Source organism: Macaca thibetana, chromosome 12, assembly GCF_024542745.1.
Source record: "Macaca thibetana thibetana isolate TM-01 chromosome 12, ASM2454274v1, whole genome shotgun sequence".
NCBI lineage: Eukaryota > Metazoa > Chordata > Mammalia > Primates > Cercopithecidae > Macaca > Macaca thibetana.
The window spans coordinates 36,585,079-36,610,684 of record NC_065589.1 but is presented as its reverse complement, the minus strand read 5'-3'; the positions used below and the strand labels follow the sequence as shown (position 1 = coordinate 36,610,684).

The 25,606-nt window shown below is 40.4% G+C and overlaps 2 protein-coding genes across 11 annotated transcripts in view; one reads left to right on the top strand and one right to left on the bottom strand.

Moving 5' to 3' along the window:
* Nucleotides 1-25,606, top strand: part of EEF1B2 (eukaryotic translation elongation factor 1 beta 2) — a 954,602-nt gene that overhangs the window by 808,756 nt on the left and 120,240 nt on the right. The gene's annotated exons all lie outside the window — the stretch shown is intronic.
* The window catches only part of INO80D (INO80 complex subunit D), a 93,905-nt gene that overhangs the window by 17,099 nt on the left and 51,200 nt on the right, over nt 1-25,606 (bottom strand). For all 4 annotated transcript variants that reach the window (XM_050750813.1, XM_050750809.1, XM_050750812.1 and 1 more), the window contains 3 exons: nt 17,101-17,325; nt 8,502-8,611; nt 6,227-6,360 (listed from right to left, as the gene is read on the bottom strand). In XM_050750813.1, coding sequence (XP_050606770.1) covers nt 6,227-6,360; nt 8,502-8,611; nt 17,101-17,325 — 469 coding nt within the window. The remainder of the gene's footprint in view (nt 1-6,226; nt 6,361-8,501; nt 8,612-17,100; nt 17,326-25,606) is intronic.

Genomic DNA, 25,606 nt, shown 5'->3' with positions numbered 1-25,606 from the left:
ATGGCTGTCACATTCTAGTTCTGAATCTTAACCCCTTACATCGGTGTGCCTAACCATTAATGTAGTCAACAATTACTTACTGAGCATCTCTAAGTGCTAGGGATACAGCAGTGAACAAAAAAATGCTCCTGTCCTTGTGAAGTTTACATTCTAGTAGGAGAATACAGAAAATACACACACTAATGAATAACTGTTAGGCGGACAAATGTTAGGAAGAAAAATGAGGTAGAGTATGAGGATAAAAATTGACAGAGTAACAGGCAGGTGGAAGACTTCTTTGATGAGGCGACACATGATAAACCTGAATGAAAGGAGTGAGCCATGCCAAAACTTGGGAAAAGGCCAGGTGTGGTGACGCATGCCTTTAATTCCAACACTTTGGGAGGCAGTGGCAAGAGGATGTGATGGGAAGCCATTAACAGGTTTTGATTATGGAGCTAATATGATCAGATGTATAGTCTAAAGGGCCTGCTCTAAAGGCTAATTACTACAGAATTCCCTTTCTATGACATTCTGGAAAATGTGAAATTATAGGGGCAGAAAATAGATCAGTAGGGATGGAGTAAAGGGATGACTACAAACGGGGTAGTATAAGAGAATCTGGGGAGCTGTTCTGTATCTTGATTTAGGTGGTGGTTATACAACTGTATGCATCTACAAAACTCCTAAGAGTGTACACTAAAAAGTGAATTCAATTCAAAGAAAGTAGAACATATACACACCCAGCCTACTCTGGCTGCTATGTAAACAACATACCCCCTGTGACAGGGGCATATGGTAAGAAGGGAGATCAATTAGGAGACTACTACAATAACCCAGGCAAAGATAACGATAGCCTCGACTAGAATGGTAGCAGTGAAACTGATAAAACGTGTTTGGATTCAGAATATAATATGAAAATAGAGGCTGGGCACAGTGGTTCAGGCCTGTAATCCTAGCACTTTGAGAGGCCAAGGTGGGCAGACTACTTGAGGTCAGGAGTTCAAGACCAACCTGGCCAGCATGGTGAAATCCCGTGTCTACGAAAAAATACAAAAATTAACTGGGCATAGTGGCACGTGCCTGTAGTCCCAGCTACTCGGGAGGTTACTGTGGAAGACTTGCTTGAACCCGGGATACAGAGGTTGCAGTGAGCCAAGATTGCACCACTGCACTCAAACCTGGGTGGGTGACAAAGAGACACTCTGTCTCAATAAAAGAAGAAAAAAAAAAAAGGCAGAGCCAAGAGATTTACACATAGTTTTCATCTCCCAGTGTCAGTCTCTCACAGGACTACTGATGGGGTACAAGTGCTTGTTACAGTCTCTTATGTAATTTTTAATCTAAAACAAAAATAGCTCAAACTAGTGCCAGATTCTTTAACTGTCTTCAGAGAGAAAACCATTTTCAAAAATTTGTATTGTAAATACTTTAAAAAATTTTGATTAGTATAATTGTGATTGTCATATTATTATATAAAATATATATTATTTTATGACTAATTTACATTATACTAATTCAGTCTTAGGTTTGCCTCATTGAATTTGCCTAAGTAGGAAAGTTTAGCCGAAAAGAATAAAACTGCGTTCAATTTCTCTAAAAGCGTTCACATAATAATTTTTATAGGAGGCCGGGCATGGTGGCGCACGCCTGTAATCCCAGCACTTTGGGAGGCCAAGGCGGATGAATCATGAGGTCAGGAGATCGAGACCATCCTGGCTAACATGGTGAAACCCCATCTCTATTAAAAATACAAAACTTAGCCAGGTGTGGTGGCGGGCGCCTGTAGTCCCAGCTACTTGGGAGGCTGAGGCAGGAGAATGGCGTGAACCCAGGAGGCAGAGCTTGCAGTGAGCTGAGATGGCGCCACTGCACTCCAGCCTGAGCAACAGAGTGAGACTCCGTCTCAAAAAAAAAAAATTGTCATAGGAACCAAAAATTCACTCATAATAAGTTCCTAAAGCAGACACTGAAGTACAGTTTTTCTACTTAACAGTATCTTCCTACTCTTAGAAGTATGCTGGAATGGCAGAACTTTAAAATGAAAATATGCGGTCTCAAAAAAAATAAATAAATAAAAAAGAAAATATGTGGCTGGGATCATTTATTTCGTGATTTGAAAGCTACAGGGCCCCCATTACCATGGGTCTGTGAAATCATCAATGAAGGTCCACAAAAGTGGTTCAAAAAGCATATAGAAATTATTCCTTAGCTATGACAAAGCCTGAATAAGCTAAAAAAAAAAAAAAAAAAAAAAGTCTATATTCACTGGGCATGGTGGCTCATGCCTGTAATCCCAGCACTTTGGGAGGCCAAGTCGGGAGGATCACCTGGGGTCAGGAGTTCAAAACCATCCTGGCCAACATGGAGAAACCCTTTCTCTACTAAAAAAACAAAAATTAGCCAGCACAGTGGCATGCGCCTGTAATCCCAGCTACTCAGGAGGTTGAGGTGCAAGAATCACTTGAACCCAGGGGGCGGAGGTTGCAGTGAGCCGCGATTGCACCACTGCACTACAGCCTGGGTGACAGAGTAAAACTCCATCTCACACACACACAAAAAAGCCTGTATTTTAAATGTTTTTATATTAAAGTGGGAAAATAATTATTCAACATTTGTAATATGTAATCATAATATGTACTTTAGTATACAAATTTTTCAAAACATATGGTCTGTAAAAGAAACCTAAAAACTAAAGAAGTTCTTGGTGAAAAAGCCAGTTGGTCAGGTTTGGCTCTGTGTCCCCACCCAAATCTCATCATGTAGCTCCCATAATTCCCATGTGTTGTTGGAGGGAGACAGTGGGAGATGATTGAATTATGGGGGCATGTCTTTCCCGTGTTGTTCTTGTAACAGTGAATGGGTCTCACAGATCTGATGGCTTTAAAAATGGGAGTTGCCCTGCACAAGCTCTCTTTTTGCCTGCCACCGTCCACGTAAGATGTGACTTGCTCCTCCTTGCCTTCTGCCGTGATTGTGAGGCCTCCCCAGACATGTGGAACTGTTAGTCCAATTAAACTACCCCCCTTTTTTTTTAATTGCCCAGTCTCAGGTATGTCTTTATCAGCAGCATGAAAACAGACTAATAGAGCAAATTAGTACCAGTAGAGTGGGGTGATGCTGAAAAGATACCCAAAACTGTGGAACCAACTTTGGAGCTGGGTAACAGGCAGAGATTGGAACAGTCTGGAGGGCTCAAAAGAAGACAGAAAAACATGGGAAAGTTTGGAACTCACTGGAGACTTGTTGAATGGCATTGACAAAAAATGCTGATAATGATATGGACAATGAAATCCAGGCTGAGGTGGTCTCAGATGGAGATGAGGAACTTGGTGAGAACTGGAGCAAAGGTGACTCTTGTTATGTTTTAGCAAAGAGACTGGCAACATTTTGCCCCTGCCCTAAAGATTTATGGAACTTTGAACTTGAGAGAGATAATTTAGGGTATCTGGCGGAAGAAATTTCTAAGCAGCAAAGCATTCAACAGGTGACTTGGGTGATGTTAAAAGCATTCAGTTTTAGGCCGGGCGCGGTGGCTCACGCCTGTAATCCCAGCACTTTGGGAGGCCGAGACGGGCGGATCATGAGGTCAGGAGATCGAGACCATCCTGGCTAGCACGGTAAAACCCCATCTCTACTAAAAAATACAAAAAACTAGCCAGGCGAGGTGGCGGGCGCCTGTAGTCCCAGCTACTCGGGAGGCTGAGGCAGGAGAATGGCATAAACCTGGGAGGCGGAGCTTGCAGTGAGCTGAGATCCGGCCACTGCACTCCAGCCTGGGCGACAGAGTGAGACTCCGTCTCCAAAAAAAAAAAAAAAAAGCATTCAGTTTTAAAAGGGAAACAGAGCATAAAAGTTTGGAAAATTTGCAGCCTGTCAATGCAATAGAAAAGAGAATCCTATTTTCTGAGGAGAAATCAGAAACCTGGAGGCCTAGGAGGAAAAGATGGTTTCATGGGCCAAACCTAGGGCTCCCTTGCTCTGTGCAGCCTAGGGACTTGGTACCCTGTGTTCCAATCGCTCCAGCCATGGCTAAAAGGGAGCAAAGCAGAGCACGGGCTGTTGCTTCAGAGGGTGGAAGCCCCAAGCCTTAGCAGCTTCCACACAGTGTTGAGCCTGCGAGTGCACAGAAGTCAAGAACTGAGGTTTGGGAACTTCCACCTAGATTACAGAAGATGTACAGAAACAGGCTGGGCATGGTGGCTCATGCTTATAATCTCAGAACTTTAGGAGGCTGAGGCGAGCGGATCACCTGAGGTCAGGAGTTCCAGACCACCCTGGCCAATATGGTTAAACCCTGTCTCTGCTAAAACTACACACAAATTAGTCAAGTATGGTGGCACATGCCTGTAAGCCCAACTACTTGGGAGGCTGAGGAATGAGAACTGCTTAAACCTCAAAAGCAGAGGTTGCTGTGAGCCAAGATCAAACCACTGCACTGCAGCCTGGGTGACAGAGTGAGACTCTGTCTCCCCTCCCAAAAAAAAAGATGTATACAAATGCCTGGATGCCCAGGCAGAAGTTTGCTGTAGGGGTGGGGCCCTCCAGGGGAACCTCTGCTAGGGTAGTGCAGAAGGAAAATGTGGGGTGGGAGCCCCCACACAGAGTCCCTCCTGGGACACCACCTACTGGAGCTGTGAGAAGAGGGCCACCATCCTTTCGACCCCAGAATGGTAGATCTACTGACAGCTTGCACCGTGCACCTGGAAAAGTTGCGGATACTCAATGCCAGCCCGTGAAAACAGTCAGGAAGGGGGCTATACCCTGCAAAGTCATAGGGGCGGAGCTGCCCAAGACTATGGGAACCTACATTTTGCATCAGCTTGACCTAGATGTGAGACATGAAGTCAAAGGAGATCGTTTTGGAGCTTTATGATATGACTCTCCACTGGATTTTTAGACTTGCATGGAGCCTGTAGCCCCTTTGCTTTGGCCAGTTTCTCCCATTTGGAACAGCTGTATCTACCCAATGGCTATACCCCCATTGTATCTAGGAAGTAACTAACTTGCTTTTGATTTTACAGGCTTATAGGCAGAAGAGACTTGCCTTGTCTCAGATGAGACCTTGGACTGTGGACTTTTGAATTAATGCTGAAATGAGTTGAGACTTTGGAGGACTGTTGGGAAGGCATGATTCGTATTGAAATGTGATATGGGATTTGGGAGGTGCCAGGGTGGAATGATATGGTTTGGCTCTGTGTCCCAACCCAAATCTCATCTTGTAGCTCCCATAATTCCCACGTGTTGTAGGAGGGACCTGGTGGGAGATGACTGAATTATGGGGCAGGTTTTTCCTGCGTTGTTCTTTAATAGTAATGGGTCTCATGAGACCTGATGACTTTACAAATGGGAGTTGCCCTGCACGAGCTCTCTTTTTGCCTGCCGCCGCCCATGTAAGATGTGACTTACTCCTCCTTGCCTTCCACCATGATTTTGAGGCCTCCCCAGCCATGCAGAACTGTGAGTCCTATTAAACCTTTCTTTTGTAAATTGTCCAGTCTCAGGTATGTCTTTATCAGAGGTGTGAAAACAGACTAATACACCAGTGAGTCACACACATTGAGACTGAGGTCCAAAAAGCCTGAATCCTTAGTCCCTAGTTATACACCAAGCTGGCGGCAAAGCCAGGATCACAGGTTCCAACTATTAAGTCCTGGTCTAATACCCATTCCCTCACCCTGAGAATCCCTGAAAATTGTAACATGCCTATAGAGGGCAGGAAGCATCTCACTTTCTAGTACATAAGATACCTAGGATATGTACATAAGATACCTAATACTGAAAGTATCTTGCAGTAACTGCTTGATGGATGAACACAATAAAAAGGAACTTCCTTTAAATGATTATATTTAATTTAGATATTCCTCGAATTCAAATCCGTCTCTCCTCCAAATTATTCTGAATTAATTAGGATTTATGATACTAGCATTAACTAAAGCAATTAATTACGTTCAACAGATTTCTAGAAAGACTGGGCCTTTGAAATTTTATGAACTATTCACAACATTTGTAGAACTGTATATAAGAAAGCAAAAACTTAGAGACATAGGAACAAAGAATATTTAGAAATTCTGCTCTGTATAAGAAACATATTTTAAGGGAATAAAATGTATCTTAAGGGAATAAAAATCCTGTCTCAAAACTTGTTTCAGTGATTTATATACATACACAGTTTGTGCTAAGTCACAAAATATTTCCTACAGTGGATAGCTACGAAAAGTTTGAAAGCCTCTGTTGCAGAACTTACCATTTTTTTGGCATGTTCTTCACACAGAGGTGTCTGATGTGTAATGTCAAAAACTGGCACAGAGCACTGCTGTCCATCTGCAAACTTGGCTGTGCAACTTGAGAAGAGCTGCTGAGAGTGGTTCAAGAGGATATCTGGGTTTTTTTTAAGTTAGGAATAAAACACACTGAAACTCTAATTTTTCAATTTCTATATAAAATTTGCTTGTTCCCTTACTTACGTTTAATAAGTACAAACTTTACTATCCATAATAAATATAAATATTACCCGTATCAGCACTAGCTCCACTACTGATATGGGAAAATAATAGTAGAATTTATCAGATGACAACTCTGAAGGGCTCTGTTTTGCTAATGGGATCCTGGCACCAGTCTCCTTAACGACCATTCTGAACCAAATTGTGTTATTTGGAAAAGCAGGGCCATTTCCTTCTTAACAGGTGAACTCCACTTAAAGTTCCACTCAAAGTTTTTGCTTTTCGTTTTGAGATGAAGTCTCGCTCTGTTACCCAGGCTGGAGTGCAATGGCACAATCTCGGCTCACTGCCACCTCCACCTCCTGGGTTCAAGCAAGCGATTCTCCTGTCTCAGCCTCCCGAGTAGCTGGGATTACAGGCATGTGTCACCACATCCGGATAATTTATCATATTTTTAGTAGAGACAGGGTTTCACCATGTTGGTCAGGCTGGTCTCCAACTCCTGATCTCAAGTGATCCACCCGCCTCAGCCTCCCAAAGTGCTGGGATTACAGGTGTGAGCCACCACGCCCAGCCCAGACAAGGTATTTTTTAGAGATTATGATTATTCACCACAAGCTGCCTAGCAGGTAGCCCAAGGATCCTGGATCAGCTTAGCCATATATCATCTTTTCTATCTGAATGCAGTATTCTCTTACCCACAACCATATGAAGTCTACACATATTCACTAAGAGTATTATGTAAAATACAAAATTGAGATTATAGGCGTAAGCCACCGTGCCCGGCCAATGGTTTTCTTTTTTTAAACAGCTCTTAAAAGGAAAAGTTTCTGCCTATGATACTTACAAAGAATAAAAATTTAAAGACATAATTATTAAAAACTCATCTTTCCAAATTTGAATATTTTGCTTCACATTTCCAGCACCAAACTCAAACTCACAACTTATGAAAAATTACTTTTAAATCAAAACTTTACTATTGGCCAGGCATAGTGGCTCACACCTATACTCTCAGCACTGTGGGAGGCCAAGGTGGGCGGATTTATTGAGCCTCAGGAGTTCAGGATCAGCCTGGGGAACAAAAAAGTATGAAAATTAGTCGGGCATGGTGGTGCATGCCTGTAGTCCCAGGTACTCAGGAGGCTGTGATCACCTGAGCCCAGGGAGGTCAAGACTGCATGGAGCTGTGATTGTGTCATACACTCCAGCCTGGGTGACAGAGTGAGACCCTGCCTCTAAACAAACAAACCTGAGCTTTACATCATCAATATTTTTAAGCACTCCCTGCTTTTAGCTACTACATTTCCTTAAGACTTACCTTATATCTATTAAGTACCTTTGTGTTTTTCCTTTATGTTTTTTAGGTATAACTATAAAGCCTTTATTACATAGAAAGAGCTGCTGAAAAAGCTGTTCCAAGAACAGAAAAGAGGGCAAAAATTAAATAGATGGTAAAGATAACTAATTGCTGCTATTTTAAAATGCTACCTAATTTTAAATATTCAATAAAAGTCACAGCAATAAGATTTCATCACTAACCTAAAGCTTCTTAACATAGGTTTTCCTCAACTATACTTTAAAAGAGATCTTCTTTCCTAGTCAGTGATGTTTGTTACCTTTCATTCATTTCAAATCAGCACTGTACTCATTAAAAGGAGTAAACTAATCTTACAGGAAAAAGTACTATAAAAGTGTAAAACTGTGTAACTGTCTTAGAAGACTAAAAACAGATTTTAATAATGTGATTTGATTTTGTCCATCAATGAGTGTTATAGCTCCTTCTTAGAAGCTACCAAGAACCACCTGAGGGATCAGAATTCTATTAACAAAATATAATTAAGTGACAGACACTGGAGGAACCTGCTATTTGCTAACAATTTTGCTTATTTTTTGTGATTTTTGAATAAAACAGGAACAATTATTCAGAGGATGTCATGAAAATTATAAGTTACATAAAATTATTTCAAACATTAAATAGTTATGGTTTCAAAAGTAATTCACTTGATTTAAAAATGAAATATATAGCCCCAAATTAGGATGCACTTTTTCAATGCACATTCCATTTAGTTGAAAGGATACGTTGGAAACAATGTCTGGTGAATGGAAGGGCTTTGTTAGTGCACTGTTCACCCTTCACGGTTCCACTGCATGCTGCTGGTTCCACCTCCCTCAACTTGGTCCGGCTTATGCTAAGGAGAGAAAACCACAAAATTAATTTTTAAAAAATGCTTTAAGAATCCAGGGTAATTTTTTAACATGATGTCACAGCTCTGTAACACTCTCATTATAGTATTTATAACATCTACAGCCATTAAATAAAATGCAAATGTGAGTTAAAGAAACACGGTATTACAATTACCAGTTGTGTTATTTCCCTAATCTTCTGACATTCAAAGTAAATAATTACATCACAATATGTTTCAAGTATGTCTGTTTTCTTTTTTTTTTTAAGTGATGTTTTATTTCCCTTTTCTTCACAAAGAGGCAGTAGAGAAAAGTGATGAAGAACATGAGAGAAGAATCAGAAAGACCTAGTTCTAAATCTCAGCTCTGCCTCTTACTAGCTGTGTGACTATGGGCATGTTGCTAGGCCTCATTTAAGCCTCAATTTTCTCATCTGTGAAGTAGAGACAATAAGGTACCTTGAGCTGGCAGGGTTGTTGGGAGCATAAAAAGATTAAGCACATCTAAACCACTTATATACAGTATATAGTATTACACAGTAAACAGTCAGTGGTTGTTAGTCATGACTATGATTATCACCACTATTAGGAATTGATTGCCTCATGCTGCTAAACCCATAAATCTGCAAAAAACTCTTCATCTCAAACATGGGGAAGAGGATACTGAGATGCAGAAACGGCTGAGTGGCTTTTATCCTCCAAGGTGAACTCACTTTAGATCCATTTTTTAAATTTTTCTATTATATGTGCAATCCTTGTTTCATTAAATTTTATCTCCACTTTGTACACTTAATGTTTAAATATTTCAACTTATTTAAAATCTTATGAATAAGCAATGTATTCACATGACTCCATAAAAAAAATGAAAGAACGCTACGCAGTGAAGAAGCAACTTCTCGCCCTTGCCCCCTAATTTGCCAGCCCCCACTCCCTCTATAATATGTATTCATTTTATTAGTTTGCAGATCCTTCCAGTTTCTTTGCACAAACATATAAAAACACAAATAAGTAACATTTAAATTCTCAGAAGTGGGCCAGGTGCAGTGGTTCACACCTGTAAGCCCAGCACTTTGGGAGACAGAGGAGGGCTCCCAAAATCAAAAAGGATCACTTGAGCCCAGGAGTTTGAGACCAGTCTGGGCAACACAGGGAGACCCCCATCTCTATTAAAAAAAGAAAAGAAAAAAGACAATTCTTAGAAGTACAAAACCTATCCTATCTACGTGACTCTATAAAGCATCACAAACCATTAGGCCTTTACAAGTCTGAGTATGAAGAAAAAAATCTACTTAACGTACCAAGTTCAAGTCAGATATCACAAACAAAAAATCTTTTGAGCTGTTTGTTTCTAGTATCTTTCTCAGGGTTTCAAAGGAATGATTTACACTAATTAGGTTAAGGCCACACAGAATCTAAATTACATATGAATTCACACAAAATATAAATAATACTTCTACCATAGTTATTAATTTCATACAAACACTGTTTATATGTCCATGGTGCTGCCTTAAAACCTGCCTTAACTAAGATTTCTGCAAGATTTGTCAGGATTATAAGAGTAGGGAAGTGGATCATAGAACTAAACAGTTTATTCCTAATAGTTTATCATTTATTTAAAAAGTTTGCATTAAATTTAGCCCTATAAAAAGAATATATAATTTCAAATAAATAAACCCTTACTATTCTGGCAGCTAAGCTCAAATTCTCTTGGTCTAGATTTAAACAGAAGGGTCTCTATATTAAAGGGATACTTCTCTTTTTTTATTTTGAGACAGAGTTTTGCTCTGTTGCCCAGGCTGGAGTGCAATGGTGTGATCTTGGCTGACTGCAACCCCCGCCTCCGGGGTTCAGGTGATTCCCCTGACTCAGCCTCCTGAGTAGCTGGGATTACAGGTGCCTGCCACCACGCCTGGTTAATTTTTTGTATTTTTAGTAGGGATGGGGTTTCACCAAGTTGGCCGGGCTGGTCTTTAACTCCTGACCTCAGGTGATCCACCCACCTCAGCCTCCCAAAATGCTGGGATTACAGGCATGAGCCACCCACCCTGCCTAAAGGGATAATTTTCATTAAACACTCTAATAAACTGCTCAGCTATCTTCAAAGACTAGTGTACAATACATTCCCTTATTTTCTTTATTCTAAACTTGCAAAATAACTATTGATTTCATTTTTAAAAATTGCCTTATGTTTCAATAACCCCATGGACAAATAAAGGTAAAAATGGCCAGACACGGTGGCTCACATCAGTAAATCCCAGAACTTTGGGAGGCTGAGGTGGGTGGATCACGAGGTCAGAAGTTCAAGATCAGCCTGGCCAACATAGTGAAACCCCGTATCTACTAAAAATATAAAAAATTTAGCCGGGCGTGGTGGCGGGCACCTGTAATCCCAGCTACTTGGGAGGCTGAGGCAGAAGAATCACTTGAACCCGGGAGGTGGAGGTTGCAGTGAGCCGAGATCGCACCATTGCACTCCGGCCTGGGTGACAGAGCAGAACTCCACCTCAGAAAAAAAAAAAAAAAAAATGTAAAAATGCTTGATGTAATGTTAGATATATTTTATTATCCAAATAAGCCCAAGAAAACAAAGGGAATTACCAAAACTTTTTCATGTTTTTCACATTTAAAAAATCTACTACAGGATTCCCCTTGACGTGCTCTATTGCATCCCCCATAAATGATGTTTTCATACAAACAACATTAGTCACTGTATGATTGTGAGCTGCAAGATACTTAATTTCGGTTCACATACTTGAAGCTATTTCAATGGCTTATTCCACTTACTCATCAATAAATACGACAAAGTTATTTGATAGGAAAAACTAACATTATTTAGCTTGTATACAAACTATATCTTATTTTATTGAGAAGGAGTCTCCCTCTGTCACCCAGGCTGGAATGCAATGGTGCAATCTCAGCTCACTGCAAGTTCTGCCTTCCAGGTTCAAGCAATTCTCCCACAGCAGCCTCCTGAGTAGCTGGGACTACAGGTGCATGCCACCACGCCCAGCCACCATGCCTGGCCAACAAACTGTATTTTAAAGGATCCAGGCTGGGTGCGGTGGCTCATGTCTGTAATCTCAGCACTTTGGGAGGCCAAGGCAGGCAGACTACCTTAGGTCAGTTGTTCGAGACCAGCTTGGCCAACATGGTGAAACCCTGTCTCTACTAAAAATACAGAACAATTAGCCAGATGTGGTTGAAGGGTGCCTGTAATCCCAGCTACTCGGGAGGCTGAGGCAGGAGAATCACTTGAGCCTGGGAGGCGAAGATTGCAGGGAGCTGAGACAGCGCCATTGCACTCCAGCCTGGGCAACAAGAGTAAAACTCCATCTCAAAAAACTGAAAAATTAATAAACGGTCCACATTAGAAGGCAGCCATTAAACTTTTAATTTCTAAAATATGTAATGCCAACCTTTTATATATCTTTTTTTTGAAACTGGGACTTTGATACCAAAAATATCAAATAGAGGGCAGCATGCAACTAAAAGTTGACTTTCGTGACCCTAGAATATAATGTAATATAAAAAGCTGCCGGCCAGGCACAGTGGCTCATGCCTGTAATCCTACCACTTTGGGAGGCCTGTGGAGGGCAGATCAGGTCAGGAGTTCATGACCAGCCTAGCCAACATAGTGAAACCCTGTCTCTACTAAAAATACAAAAAATTAGCCAGGCATAGTGGCGTGTGCCTGTAGTCCCAGCTACTCAGGAGGCTGAGGGAGAAGAATCGCTTGAACCCAGGAGGCGGAGGTTGTGGTGGGCTAAGATTGTGTCACTGCACTACAGCCTGGGCAACAGAGTGAGACTCATCTTAAAAAAAAAAAAAAAAAAGCTGCCGATCACCAAAGAATGATTATGATACATTGTTACATGATTATCAGCCATACATTGGCCCATAAACTTTTCACTAATCATGGGTAACACAACCAAATATCATTCAATCAATCTGAAAACTGTAACAGGGTCCATCTTGGTGCTTGTTTGTTGTGGCAGTTATCATTCATGTTTTTTAAATATCGCTGACGTCACTTTGGAAGATGTTCTGAAAATAACCAGCTAAGAATCGTAGATATATACAGTTTTCCATACAAATGCCAAATTTTTCCAAACTCATTGTATAGTCTTTTACATCTCTGACAAGATCATAATAATATATTAGACTCAGCGTACATATTTACATACACATTGGTTCATGCTGGACAATTCTACTAAAAGTATACACCTGAAAGCATTATATCATATAAATGTTAGATATCATTATTTTATAACCTGTGTCAAACTGAGTAAATTCCTTCAACAAATAGAGAACAGACCTTCATTTATTCAATTATATTCACTCATTCATCAATACTGGAGATTTAGGAACAAACTTGTTCCTGCTCTCATGGAAATTACTGTCTAGCATGAGAGACAGACATTAATATAGGTATAAAATTCTACAATTAAACAGAATACAGAGCACAGTAGGTATACATAGTAGAGGGAACCTACCATAGTCCAGGGAATCAGAGAATGTATCTCTAAGAAGATAAGTCTCTGAGTAAGCTGAGACCTGAAGGATGTTCTAGAACAGATACTAGATCCAGAGGACTGAGAGGTCTAGGAGTCAGGCAAGATGATTTGGGTGTAAGGGAAGAGTAGGCTGCAGCCATTACATATGGTATGTTAGATACTTCAAACAACTGCAACCTGTTCCACTTTTGGAAAACTCTTAAGGGCACAGTGCATCCATGTGAGATATGCAACTGAAAATTAAGTCACTTTATTACAACAAATGAAAAGCAAAATACACAACACTAAAAATATCAAAAAAAGGCATATAAGTAATATGACCAACAGCTACAAAATAAAGGTTATATTTTAACACTTTGTTTTATTTATTTATCTTTTTCTTGTTGTTTGAGACGGAGTCTTGCTCTGTCACCTAGGCTGGAATATGGTGTTCACAATCTCGGCTCACTGCACCTCTGCCTCCTGGGTTCAAGCGATTCTCCTGCCTCAGCCTCCTGAGTAGCTGGGACTACAGGCGCCTACCACCATGCCCAGCTAATTTTTGTGTTTTTAGTGGAGACAAGGTTTCACTATATTGGCCAGGCTGGTCTCAAATGCCCGACCTTGTGACCTGCCCACCTCACCCTCCTAAAGTGCTGGGATTACAGGCGTGAGCCATAGCACCCGGCCAATACTTCGTTTTAAAACCTTCTTATTTCCTCAACTGCCTTATGATCGTTACATAAAAATGAGACCATACAAACTAAGAATTTTTTTGTTTTATCAATAATCCCACCATCTAGAATATTTTGGCACATAAATTCCTAAATTTTTTCTCTATATATATACTAAAAGTTGTCATATGAAAATATAGTAACTGGCCAAGCACGGTAGCTCACACCTGTAATCCCAGCACTTTGGGAGACCAAGGCAGGTGGATCACCTGAGGTCAGGAATTCCAGATCAGCCTGGACAACATGGCGAAACTCCATTTCCACTAAAAACACAAAAATTAGCTGGGCGTGGTAGTGAGCGCCTGTAATCCCAGCTACTCAGGAGGCTGAGGCAGAAGAATCACTTGAACCTGGGAGGCAGGGGCAGCTGAGATCGCACCATTGCACCACAGCCTAGACAAGAAGAATGAAACTCCGTCTCAAAAAAAAAAAAAAAGAAAGAAAATGTAATAACTAAAAAGTGTGAAATAGGCTGGTCCATGTGCAGTGGTGTTTACAAGTAATTTATCACAACCAGTTACAGATTTCTTTCTTCCTTCTCCACTCCCACTGCTTCACTTGACTAGCCTTAAAAGAAAAAACATTTTTTAAAATGTGTGAAATAATAAAAAATAGCTGGGTGCAGTGGCTCACACCTGTAATCCCAGCACTTTGGGAGGCCAAGGAGGGCGGATCACAAGGTCAGGAGATTGAGACCATCCTGGTTAACACGGTGAAACTCTGTTTCTACTAAAAACACAAAAAATCAGCGGGGGGTAGTGGTGGACACCTATAGTGCCAGTCACTCGGGAGGCTGAGGCAGGAGAATGGCACGAACCCAGGAGGCGGAGCTTGCAGTGAGCTGAGATCCCACCACTGCACTCCAGCCTGGGCAACAGTGAGACTGTCTCAAAAAAAAAAAAAAAAAAAAAAAAAAAGAAATAATAAATAATAAACTCAATAAAGAAGCTGGCCTTCTATCAGGAGGTTGAGGCTGTAGTGACCCATGATCACGCCACTGCATTCTAGCCTGGGCGACAGACAGAGACCTTGTCTGAACAACAACGAAAAGAATCAGAATTGAACTTTACTTCCTTAAAGTAAGACAATATTTTGAATTTTTTTTTTTTTTTTGGAAAGCAGTCCCACTCTATAGCCCAGGCTGGAGCACAGTGGCATGATCTCTGCCCGCTGCAACCTCCTCTTCCCGGGCTAAAGCCACCCTCCCACCTCACCATCCCTAGTAGCTGGGACTACAGGCACACGCCACCACACCTGGCTAATTTTTGTATTTTTTAGTAGAGATGGGGTCTCACCACGTTGTCCAGACTAATCTCAAATTCCTGACCTCGAGTGATCTACCCACCTCAGCCTACCAAACTGCTGGGATTACAGGTGTGAGCCACTGCGCCCAGCCATGTTTTGAAATTTTAAAATTCAATTTAGTGTTTTAAATGTGTATTTCAGTTAAAAGTAATAACCAGGAGGGGCAGTGGCTCATGCCTGTGATCCCAGCACTTTGGGAGGCCAAGGTAGGCAGATCGCCTGAGGTCAGGAGTTCAAGACCAGCCCGGCCAACATGGTGAAAGCCCATCTCTACTAAAAATACAAAATTGGCTTGGCATGATGGCAGGCACCTGTAATCCCAGCTACTTGGGAGGCTGAGGCAGGAGAATCGCTTGAATCAGGGAGGTGGAGGTTGCCATGAGCCAAGATTGTGCCACTGCACTCCAGCCTGGGTTACACAGAAAGGCTCCATCTCAAAAAAATTGAAAAAAAAAAAAAAAAAGAAAAATAACCATAGTTAAAATATATATAAAAAACAAAATTCTGTTATATAAATATGTATTTATATATACACAACAGATACTACATATATTTATTTATATAGGAGATATTTTATGTTTATATATGTATAACAGAATTCTGTAATCAGTTTAGAAAATATAACTTTGGATTTTTGAAACATTTTATATAAACATTTAATATAAACTAAGGTATTACTGTACTAAGGTTTTCACCATTACCACCAAAACGGTAATATGCCAAAATTTCTAAAATATCAGATAACTCTACATTTCCGATATACAGATTTTCATGAATGGAATATTATATAAACATGATGAATCATGTTTTCAAAAGAATCTTGAAGAACACAGGGAAATGGCTACAGTATACTTTTGAGGGAAAACTAGAAAACTCAAACTATTGTCATGAGAATTAATGTAATTAATTAATAATTAAGACTTAATGTCATGAGAAAGTGGTCATAATTCAGTGATAAACGAACAAAAGCATTTATGGAAATAAACGAAAATAATGTAGAGAACATGATCTCAATTTTGCTTTTTAATATAAACACATGGCTCAGTGGAATATATACACACACACACACACACACACACACAAAGACTAGAAGGAAACAGAATCAAAATGTTAACAGTGCTCATTCTGTCTTGTGAATGACAACATGAAGATTTTTCCCTTCTTATTTGTGTATTTTTAAAATTTTCCACAATAAACAAGTATCTGCATTATAAACAGAAGGAATTTTTTCTTAAAAAAAAAAACAATGTAATAAAATACTTACACAAATAATCTGTGAGGTAATGTAAATATTAACAGAAAACAGACTGAAAAGGCCAGCTACAGTGGCTAACACCTATAATCCCATTCTAATCCCAACACTTGAGACCAGCCTGGGCAATATAGGGAGACTCTCATCTCTACAAAAAAATTTTTTAATCAGCTGGGTACACTTTCACGTGCCTATACTCCCAGCTACTCAGGAGGCTGAGGTGGGAGGATCATTTGAGCTCAGCAGTGAGTTATGATCGCACCACTGCACTCCACCCTGGGCAACAGAGCAAGACCCTGTCTCTAAAAACAAAAAACGAAAACCAACACTGAAAAGAAACTCAAATAACACAAGTAAATAAACATAAAATACTACTTTTGTAGTTAAAAATCTATAAATGTTACTTTTAAATAACATGAAATTTCTAAGCATTGTATTTTTTTTTTAAGCCAGGTAACATTCTCAAATCTTTAATGAATAAATTCTAATCAAACTTCAGCAAACTTTTAGCAATGCTTTAATTTTACTGTTAGCTCATGGCAGTATTATTTTGACACCTGCAGCACTTTAACAAAGCAAGAAAACCAAAACACGATGCTTAAATGTTTGCGACTTAGTGGCCATCTCCCATTGTGCCTCAACTATCCTCTCACAAAATAAAGAAAGCAAACTAAGATGAGTCCCTTAAGAATAGGTTGCTGTGGCTCTAACCTGGTTCGACTGCATGCAGCTCTCCGCAGTTCTTGTATTAACTGACCAGTGCATTCTGGTTCTTTACTGGCCGCCTGCAGCAAAGCTTTCCTAAATGTATGCCGGCATTTCTTTTGACGAGATTCTGCCCGCTCCAGGCGGCACAGGTGCTTATATTTCTGCTGAAAGTAAGTGCAAAGTTGGGTCACCCTGGAGCTCCTACTCTCCGCATCATCATCATCTGACCTGGAAAGTGCAGGGAGAGAAATGAAAAACTGGTTACACATTAGGCTTGTTTTAGACAGGGGAAAAGAGAATTAGGAACTGTGGCCGAATGCACAGGTTTAAAACTTTTGTGGCATGTGAGCACATACTTCACACAATTAAAGTAAGAGAATTCCAATAGAGCTGAAATAAGTACAGTATTTCAACAATAAGGACAGAGTTAATCCAGTGCTTTCAGAAACAGCCTTCTTAGCGTGGCATCGGTAGACGCTTAATATGCCAGTGTCTTCTAAATTTTAAGTGATTAGAGACTCTAGAGGAAAAAATTCATTTCTTTACCTTTACTTACTAAAATGTCTGAGTAAATGACATGACAGTTATGAGGAAACAAACAGCATAATTTCATAAAAGACAGGTCATACCAGAAATAGGGCAGCGAATTCTAACAGCTTATTATCTAAGAGCTGCCCTTTTAAACATTCTGGTTTTTAACTACCTTTTTCTTGCTAACCACCTAAAGAAATTTGGTTGTAGGGATAGCATCGATTCTACCACTTTTTTTTTTTTTGCGGGGTGGAGATAGTCTCGCTGGAGTGTAGTTCATGTGATCTCGGCTCACTGCAAGCTCCACCTCCCGCCACCACGCCAGCTAATTTTTTTGTATTTTTAGTAGAGACGGCATTTCACCATGTTAGCCAGGATGGTCTCGATCTCCTGACCTCGTGATACGCCTGTCTCGGCCTCCCAAAGTGCTGGGATTACTGGCGTGAGCCATCGCGCCCAGCTTTCTACCATGTATTTTTTTTTAACTATGGAAGTATCCTAGACAGCATTTAATAAGTCAGGGATTACATACAGGATTTTCCATCACATGCTAATGATGTGATTAACTGGTGTCCTGGCTAAATGCTAGGTGGAAGTGATGCTGAAGGAACATCTAAGCTCAACGAGAAAGAGTGCTGAGGTTAGTTAGCAATGTCTACCACCAGCAAGGTTTAAAAGGCCACTTTTTTATGGAACAAATGTGATCTTACTTTTTACCGTTAGGGATAATGCACTCTGGACTTGAAAACTGACCTGTTATTTTAGCTTCTTTCTCTTCTATCATAAGTAAATACCACACATGTGACACCATGGACCATATATTATCTTACCAATCTTCTGCTATTCATTGCTTGGTTTCTCTTAAGTGATATTATTATTTTTTCCTTCAGCATAGCCTATAACAGCCTACTTTATAAATTTCTACTTAGTATCTCTCCTAAGAAGCACATTCTCATCAGTATAGTTTTTACTACAGATCTACAAATGGAAGGATTTTACTTCAATCTTTTCATTTACTCAACATTCAACATTTACTGTTTATCTATTATGCTCAGCACTACAGAAGAGAGACCAACATTTCAAAGAGTTTGCAATGCAATTTAGACAAGATAAACACTTACCAAAAGTTAAAACAATTCAAAAAAGAATAAAATCAGTAACAAAAACAGTGGGGCAGACAGGCCAATGATTCAAACATCTGACCACAAATCAGAAAAATCTGTGAGCACTTAAAAGTTTCAGACTCCTAGGAGCTACCCGAAATCTACTGAGACAGAAATCTCCATGGTATAGGGCCCAGGATTCTTCATTTTGAATTCTTCCCTGACCTCTGACAGAAGGTCTACACTTGCGAGTTCTCGTAGAGCTAGTAAGTGTGATAAATATCTTTCACACAAGACAGAAAACAGTAAAGTATCACAACAGAGGTCAGGGTAAGGTGTTACTGAAGTTCACTGGAAAGAAAGCTGGAAGGCCTGGATGCAGTGGCTCATGCCTGTAATCCCAGCACTTTGGGAGGCCAAGGTGGGCAGATCACTTGAGGTCAAGAGTTCTACTAACATGGCAAAACCCTGTCTCTACTAAAAATATAAAAAGTACCCAGGTGTAGTGGTGTATTCCTATAATCCCAGCTACTCAGGAGGCTGAGGCAGGAGAACCATTTGAACCTGAGAGGTGGAGGTTGCAGGAAACTGAGACAGCAACAGTGCACTCCATCCTGGGTGACAGAGCAAGATTTTGCCTCAACAAAATAAATAAATAAATAAATAAATAAATAACTCTGCTGAAAGAAAAGAAAGGCTTTGCAGAGGAGGTGACAGCAGAAATGAACCCTGAAGAAAGAGGACCTCACACAAATAGAAAACGTAAGCCAAGATACAGAGATAGGATGGTGAAGAGCAAGAATGTAAGTAGCTTGGTGTGGCTAAGGTAAGGGGTCTATAAGGGAATAATGATAGGTAAGGTTAGCTTTCTAAACTTAAATATCAAATTAAAGAGTTTAACCTTTATTCCATAGGCAAAGCAGGAGACTTGTAATTTTTTAAATTTTGCACTCCTAACTGCTAAGCTTTGTAATTGTTAAGAAAACACAATAACAGAGGTGTGCCATGACAATGATCACAGTCAGCAGCAGATATAAAATCAATGGAAGAAGAGAGAGAAGAGTAAAACTCCGGGAAAGAGATAACAAGGATCCATGCTAGGATGGAAGGAGGAGGACTGGAGAGCGTGAGGCAATCTGCATGCATAAAGACATGTATAAAGACAAGCTTTGTCAGCTGGCAAGGACCAGGGAAGGGACAATAAGCAGGCAGCAGTTTCCACCAGCAAAGACTGGGAAGAAGAACAGTAACATAATGTATAAAACAAGGAACTAAAAATACAAAAAAATTAGCTTGTCATGGTGGTGCATGCCTGTAGTCCCAGCTACTTGGGAGGCTGAGGCAGGAGAATCACTTGAACCCAGGAGGCAGAGGTTGCAGTGAGCCAAGATCACAAGCCACTGCCCTCCAGCCTGGGCGACAGAACAAGACTCCATCTCAAAAACAAAACAAACAAACAAACAAAACATATAACAGCCATTATCATAATTGAACTAACTCACTTTGGTGACTCAGTATGAAGGATTAGAAAGTCAATGACTCAATGGCTCAGAATCTGCATAACTAGGAAAATAGAAGTCTCATTCATACAAAAAAGGAAAGGCAGGTCTTGAAGGGAAGGCAAAGCTTGGGTCGATAATCAGTTGCCAAAATTGTTACTTTAAAAAGATGCACCTGCGCCCCTGCCACTGCTATCACCACCTCAGTGTCACCTGGCTCCAGTCCCGCTCTTAGGACAGCACTGCCACAGCTGCATGGCCCTGCCTGCCTCCTGTGCTGCACAGCCACTGCGTGTGCCCCAGATGGCGCTTTACCCCCAGGACTGGCTTAAAATAGCGAAGTGATCATCATCATGGCTGATGAGAGGCAGGACTGGATTGCAGCTCTGACAGACAGAGCAGAGTGCAGAGGCTTGCATAGTGAATTTTAGCTCCAGAACAACTGCAAGAACAAACCAGGAATCCCAAGAGGACCCACAGACCCTCTGAAGTGGACTGCTCCTGCAGGACCTGGAGACATTCCAAACACTGTGAGTGCCCAAACTGCAGAAGTAGGAAAGGCAGATCCTCTGCTCCGAACACACACCCGCGCTGGGGAAACTGAAGGTCTGGTTTACAGGAGAAGTTTCCGACCTTACCTGGACTTGAGTCAATTTAGAGAGCTGAGCAAAATACAGGGGTAGAGGAAGCAGCGGGAAAGGTTCCGGGAGCTCACTGGTTCCCCAAGCAGGTCATTCCTGCCTGGCATCACAGAGATCTTTTGGGAGGGCAGCCAGAGGCATGGGGAAAATGCCACAGGGAGAAGGAAATCTCCAGCTGAACTTTGTAACAATCTGAACTGGGTGAGAAGCCTCCTGGCCAGAATGTGGGGGAGGCCACAAATCCTGTGTGCAGACTCCACAGGTGGGGAAAGAACCAAAGCCCTTTTCTTTCCCAGCTGGGAGGCAGGTAGCCTGGGGCAAGTTCTCAAGCCCTGCTCACCCACTGCCTGGAAACAGACTGGGCTATTAGGTGGGGCATGGTGGGAGTGAGGCTGGCCCTTCAGATTGTGTGGGAGCTGGGTGAGGTCTATGACTGCTGGCTTTCCCCCACTTCCCTGACAACCTACGTGATTCAGCAGAGGCAGCCATAATCCTCCTAAATACACAACTCCATTGACCTGGGAACCTTTGCCTAGACACATTGTCACCAGGTTATCCAAAGTTAAGACGAAGGAAAGAATCTTAAGAGCTGTGAGACAGAAGCACCAGGTAACCTATAAAGGAAAACCTATGAGATTAACAGCAGATTTCTCAAGAGAAACCCCACAAACTAGAAGGGATTGGGCCCTATCTTCAGCCTCCTTAAACAAAACAATTGTCAGCCAAGAATTTTGTATCCAGCAAAACTAAGCATCACATATGAAGGAAAGATACAGTTGTTTTTAGACAAACAAATGCTGAGAGAATTCACCATTACCAAACCACCACTACAAGAACTGCTAAAAGGAGCTCTAAATCTTGAAACAAATACTGGAAACACATCAAAACAGAATCTCTTTAAAGCACAAATCATATAGGACCTATAAAACAAAAATACACGTTAGAAAGTGAAACAAAAAACAAAAAACCAAAGCACACAGGCAACAAAGAGCACAATGAAAGCAATAGTACCTCATATTTCAATACTAACATTGAATGTAAATAGCCTAAATGCTCCACTTAAAAGATACAGAACCACAGAATGGATAAGAACCCACCAACCAACTATCTGCTGCCTTCAGTAGACTCACCTAACATATAAAGACTCACATAAACTTAAAGGCACAGAAAAAGGCATTTCATGCAAATGAACACCAAAAGCAAGCAGGGGTAGCTATTCTTACATCAGACAAAACAAACTTTAAAGCAACAGCAGTTAAAAGAGACAAAGAGGGATATTATAGAATAGTAAAAGGCCTTGTCCAACAACTGCAGAATACACACGTTCTATTCAACAGCACACGGAACTTTCTCCAAGATAGAACCATATGCTAGGCCACAAAACGAGCCTCAGTAAATTTAAGAAAATTGAAATTATATCAAGCACTCTCTCAGACCACAGTGGAATAAAACTGGGAATCAACTCCAAAGCGAACCTTCAAAACCACGCAAATACGTGGAAATTAAATAACCTGCTCCTGAAAGAGCATTGGGACAAAACCAAAATCAAGATGGAAATTTAAAAATTCTTCAAATTGAACAACAATAATGACACAACCTATCAAAACCTCTTGGATACAGCAAAGGCAGTGCTAAGAGGAAAGTTCATAGCCCTAAACGCCTACATCAAAAAGACTGGAAGAGCACAAACTGACATTCTAAGGTCACACATCAAGGAAGCAGAGAAACAAGAACAAACTAAACCCAAACCCAGCAGAAGAAAGGAAATAACCAATATCAGAGCAGAACTAAACGAAACTGAAACAAACAAACAAAATACAAAAGATAAATGAAACAAAAAGCTGGTTCTTTGAAAAGATAAATAAAATTGATAGGCCATTAGCAAGATTAACCAAGAAATGAAGAGAGAAAATCCAAATAACCTCAATAAGGAACAAAACAGGAGATGTTACAACTGATACCACTGAAATACAAAAGATCATTCAAGGCTACTATGAACACCTTTATGTACATAAACTAGAAAACCTAGAAGAGATAGATAAATGATAAATTCCTGGAAAAATACAACACTCCTAGCTTAAATCAAGAAGAATTAGATACCCTGAGCAGACCAATAACAAGCAGCAAGATTAAAATGGTAATTTAAAAATTACCAACAAAAACCATTCCAGGACCAGACTTATTCACAGCAGAATTCTACCAGACATTCAAAGAAGAATTAGTACCAATCCTTTTGACACTATTCCACAAGATAGAGAAAGAAGGAACCCTCCCTAATTCATTCTATGAAGCCAGCATCACCCTAATACCAAAACCAGGACATAACCAAAAAAGAAAACCACAGACCGATATCCCTGATGAACACAGATGCTAAAACCCTTAACAAAATATTAGCTAACCGAATCCAACAACTTATCAAAAAGATAATTCACCATGTCAAGTGAGTTTCATACCAGGGATGCAGAGATGGTTTAACATAAGCAAGTCAAGAAATGTGATACACCACATAAACAGAATTAAAAACAAAAATCACCTGATCATCTCAATATATGCAGAAAAAGCATTTGAAAAAATCCAGCACCCCTTTATGATTAAAACTTTCAGCAAAATTGGCATACAAGGGACATACCTCAATATAATAAAAGCCATCTATAACCCACAGCCAACAAAATACTGAATGGGGAAAAGTTTAAAGCATTCCCTCTGAGAACTGTAACAAGACAAGGATGCCCACTCTCACTACTCCTCTTCAACATAGTACTGGAAGTCCTAGCTGGAGCAATTAGATAAGAGAAAGAAAGAAAGGGCATCCAAATCAGTAAAGAGGAAGTCAAACTGTCACTGTTTGCCGACGATCTGATCGTTTACCCTTGAAATCCATTAAGACTACAGAAAGCTCCTAGAACTGATAGAAGAATTCAGCAAAGTGTCTGGATACAAGATTAACATATGTAAATCAGTAGCTCTTCTATATAGCAACAGCGACCAAGCAGAGAATCAAATCAAGAACTCAATCCGTTTTATAATAGCTGCAAAATAAAAAAAATAATAAAATACTTAGGATTATACCTAACAAAGGAGGCGAAAGACCTCTACAAGGAAAACTACAAAACGCTGCTGAAAGAAATCACGGATGACACAAACAAATGGAAACACATCCCATGCTCATGGATGGGTAGAATCAATATTGTGAAAATGACCATACTGCCAAAAGCAATCTACAAATTCAACATATTCCCAATCAAAATACCACCTCATTCTTCACAAAATTAGAAAAAACAATTCTAAAATTCCTAAGGAACCAAAAAAGAGCCCACATAGCCAACACAAGACTAAGCAAAAACAACAAATCTGGAAGCATCACACTACCTGATTTCCAACTATACTATAAGGCCACAGTCACCAAAAAAGCATGGTATTGGTATAAAAATAGGTACATAGACCAATGGAACAGAATAGAGAACCCAGAAATAAACTCAAATATTTACATCCAACTAATCTTTGACAAAGCAAACAAAAACATAAAGTGGAAAAAGAACACCCTTTCAACAAATGGTGCTGGGATAATTGGCTAGCCACGTGCAGGAGAATGAAACTGGATCCTCATCTCTCACCTTATACAAAAATCAACTCAAGGTCAATTAAGGACTTAAATCTAACACCTGAAACTATAAAAATTCTAACACTGGAAAAACACTTCTAGATATTGGCTTAGGCAAGGAGTTCATGACAAGAACCCAAAAGCAAATGCAGTAAAAACAAAGATAACTAGCTGGGACATAATTAAACTAAAGAGCTTTTGCACAGCAAAAGGAACAGTCAGCAGAGTAAACAGACAACCCACAGAGTGGGAGAAACTCTTCACAATCTATATATCTGACAAAGGATATATAGATACTGATATATAGATATAACAATATATAGATATTGTTAATATCCAGAATTGACAATGAACTCAAACAAATCAGTAAGAAGAAAACAAACAATCCCAATAAAAAGTGGGCTATGTTCAGCTGGGCGCAGTGGCTCGTGCCTGTAAGTCCAGCATTTTGGGAGGCCAAGGCAGGCGGATCACGAGGTCAGGAGATCGAGACCATCCTGGCTAACACGGTGAAACCCTGTCTCTACTAAAAATACAAAAAATTAGCCAGGCATGGTGGTGGGCGCCTGTAGTCCCAGCTACTTGGGAGGCTGATGCAGGAAAATGGCGTGAACCCAGGAGGCAGAGCTTGCAGTAAACCGAGATGGCGCCACTGCACTCCAGCCTGGGCGACAGAGTGAGACTCCATCTCAAAAAAAAAAAAAAAAAAAAAAAAAAAAAAAAGTGGGCTAAGGACATGAATAGACAATTCTCAAAAGAAGTTAAACAAATGGGCAATAAACATATGGAAAAATGCTCAACATCACTAATTGCAAATTTGATTTGCAGGGAAATGCAAATTAAAACCACAATGCGATACCATCTTACTCCTGCAAGAATGGCCATAATCAAAAAATCAAAAATCAGTAGATGTTGGCATGGATGTGGTGATCAGGGAATACTTCTACACTGCTGGTGGGAATGTAACTAGTACAGCCACTATGGAAAACAGTGTGGAGATTCCTTAAAGAACTAAAAGAAGAACTCCCATTTGACCCAGCAGTCCCACTACCAGGTATCTACCCAGAGGAAAAGAAGTCATTATGCGAAAAAGATACTTGCACACACATTTATAGTAGCACAATTCGCAACTGC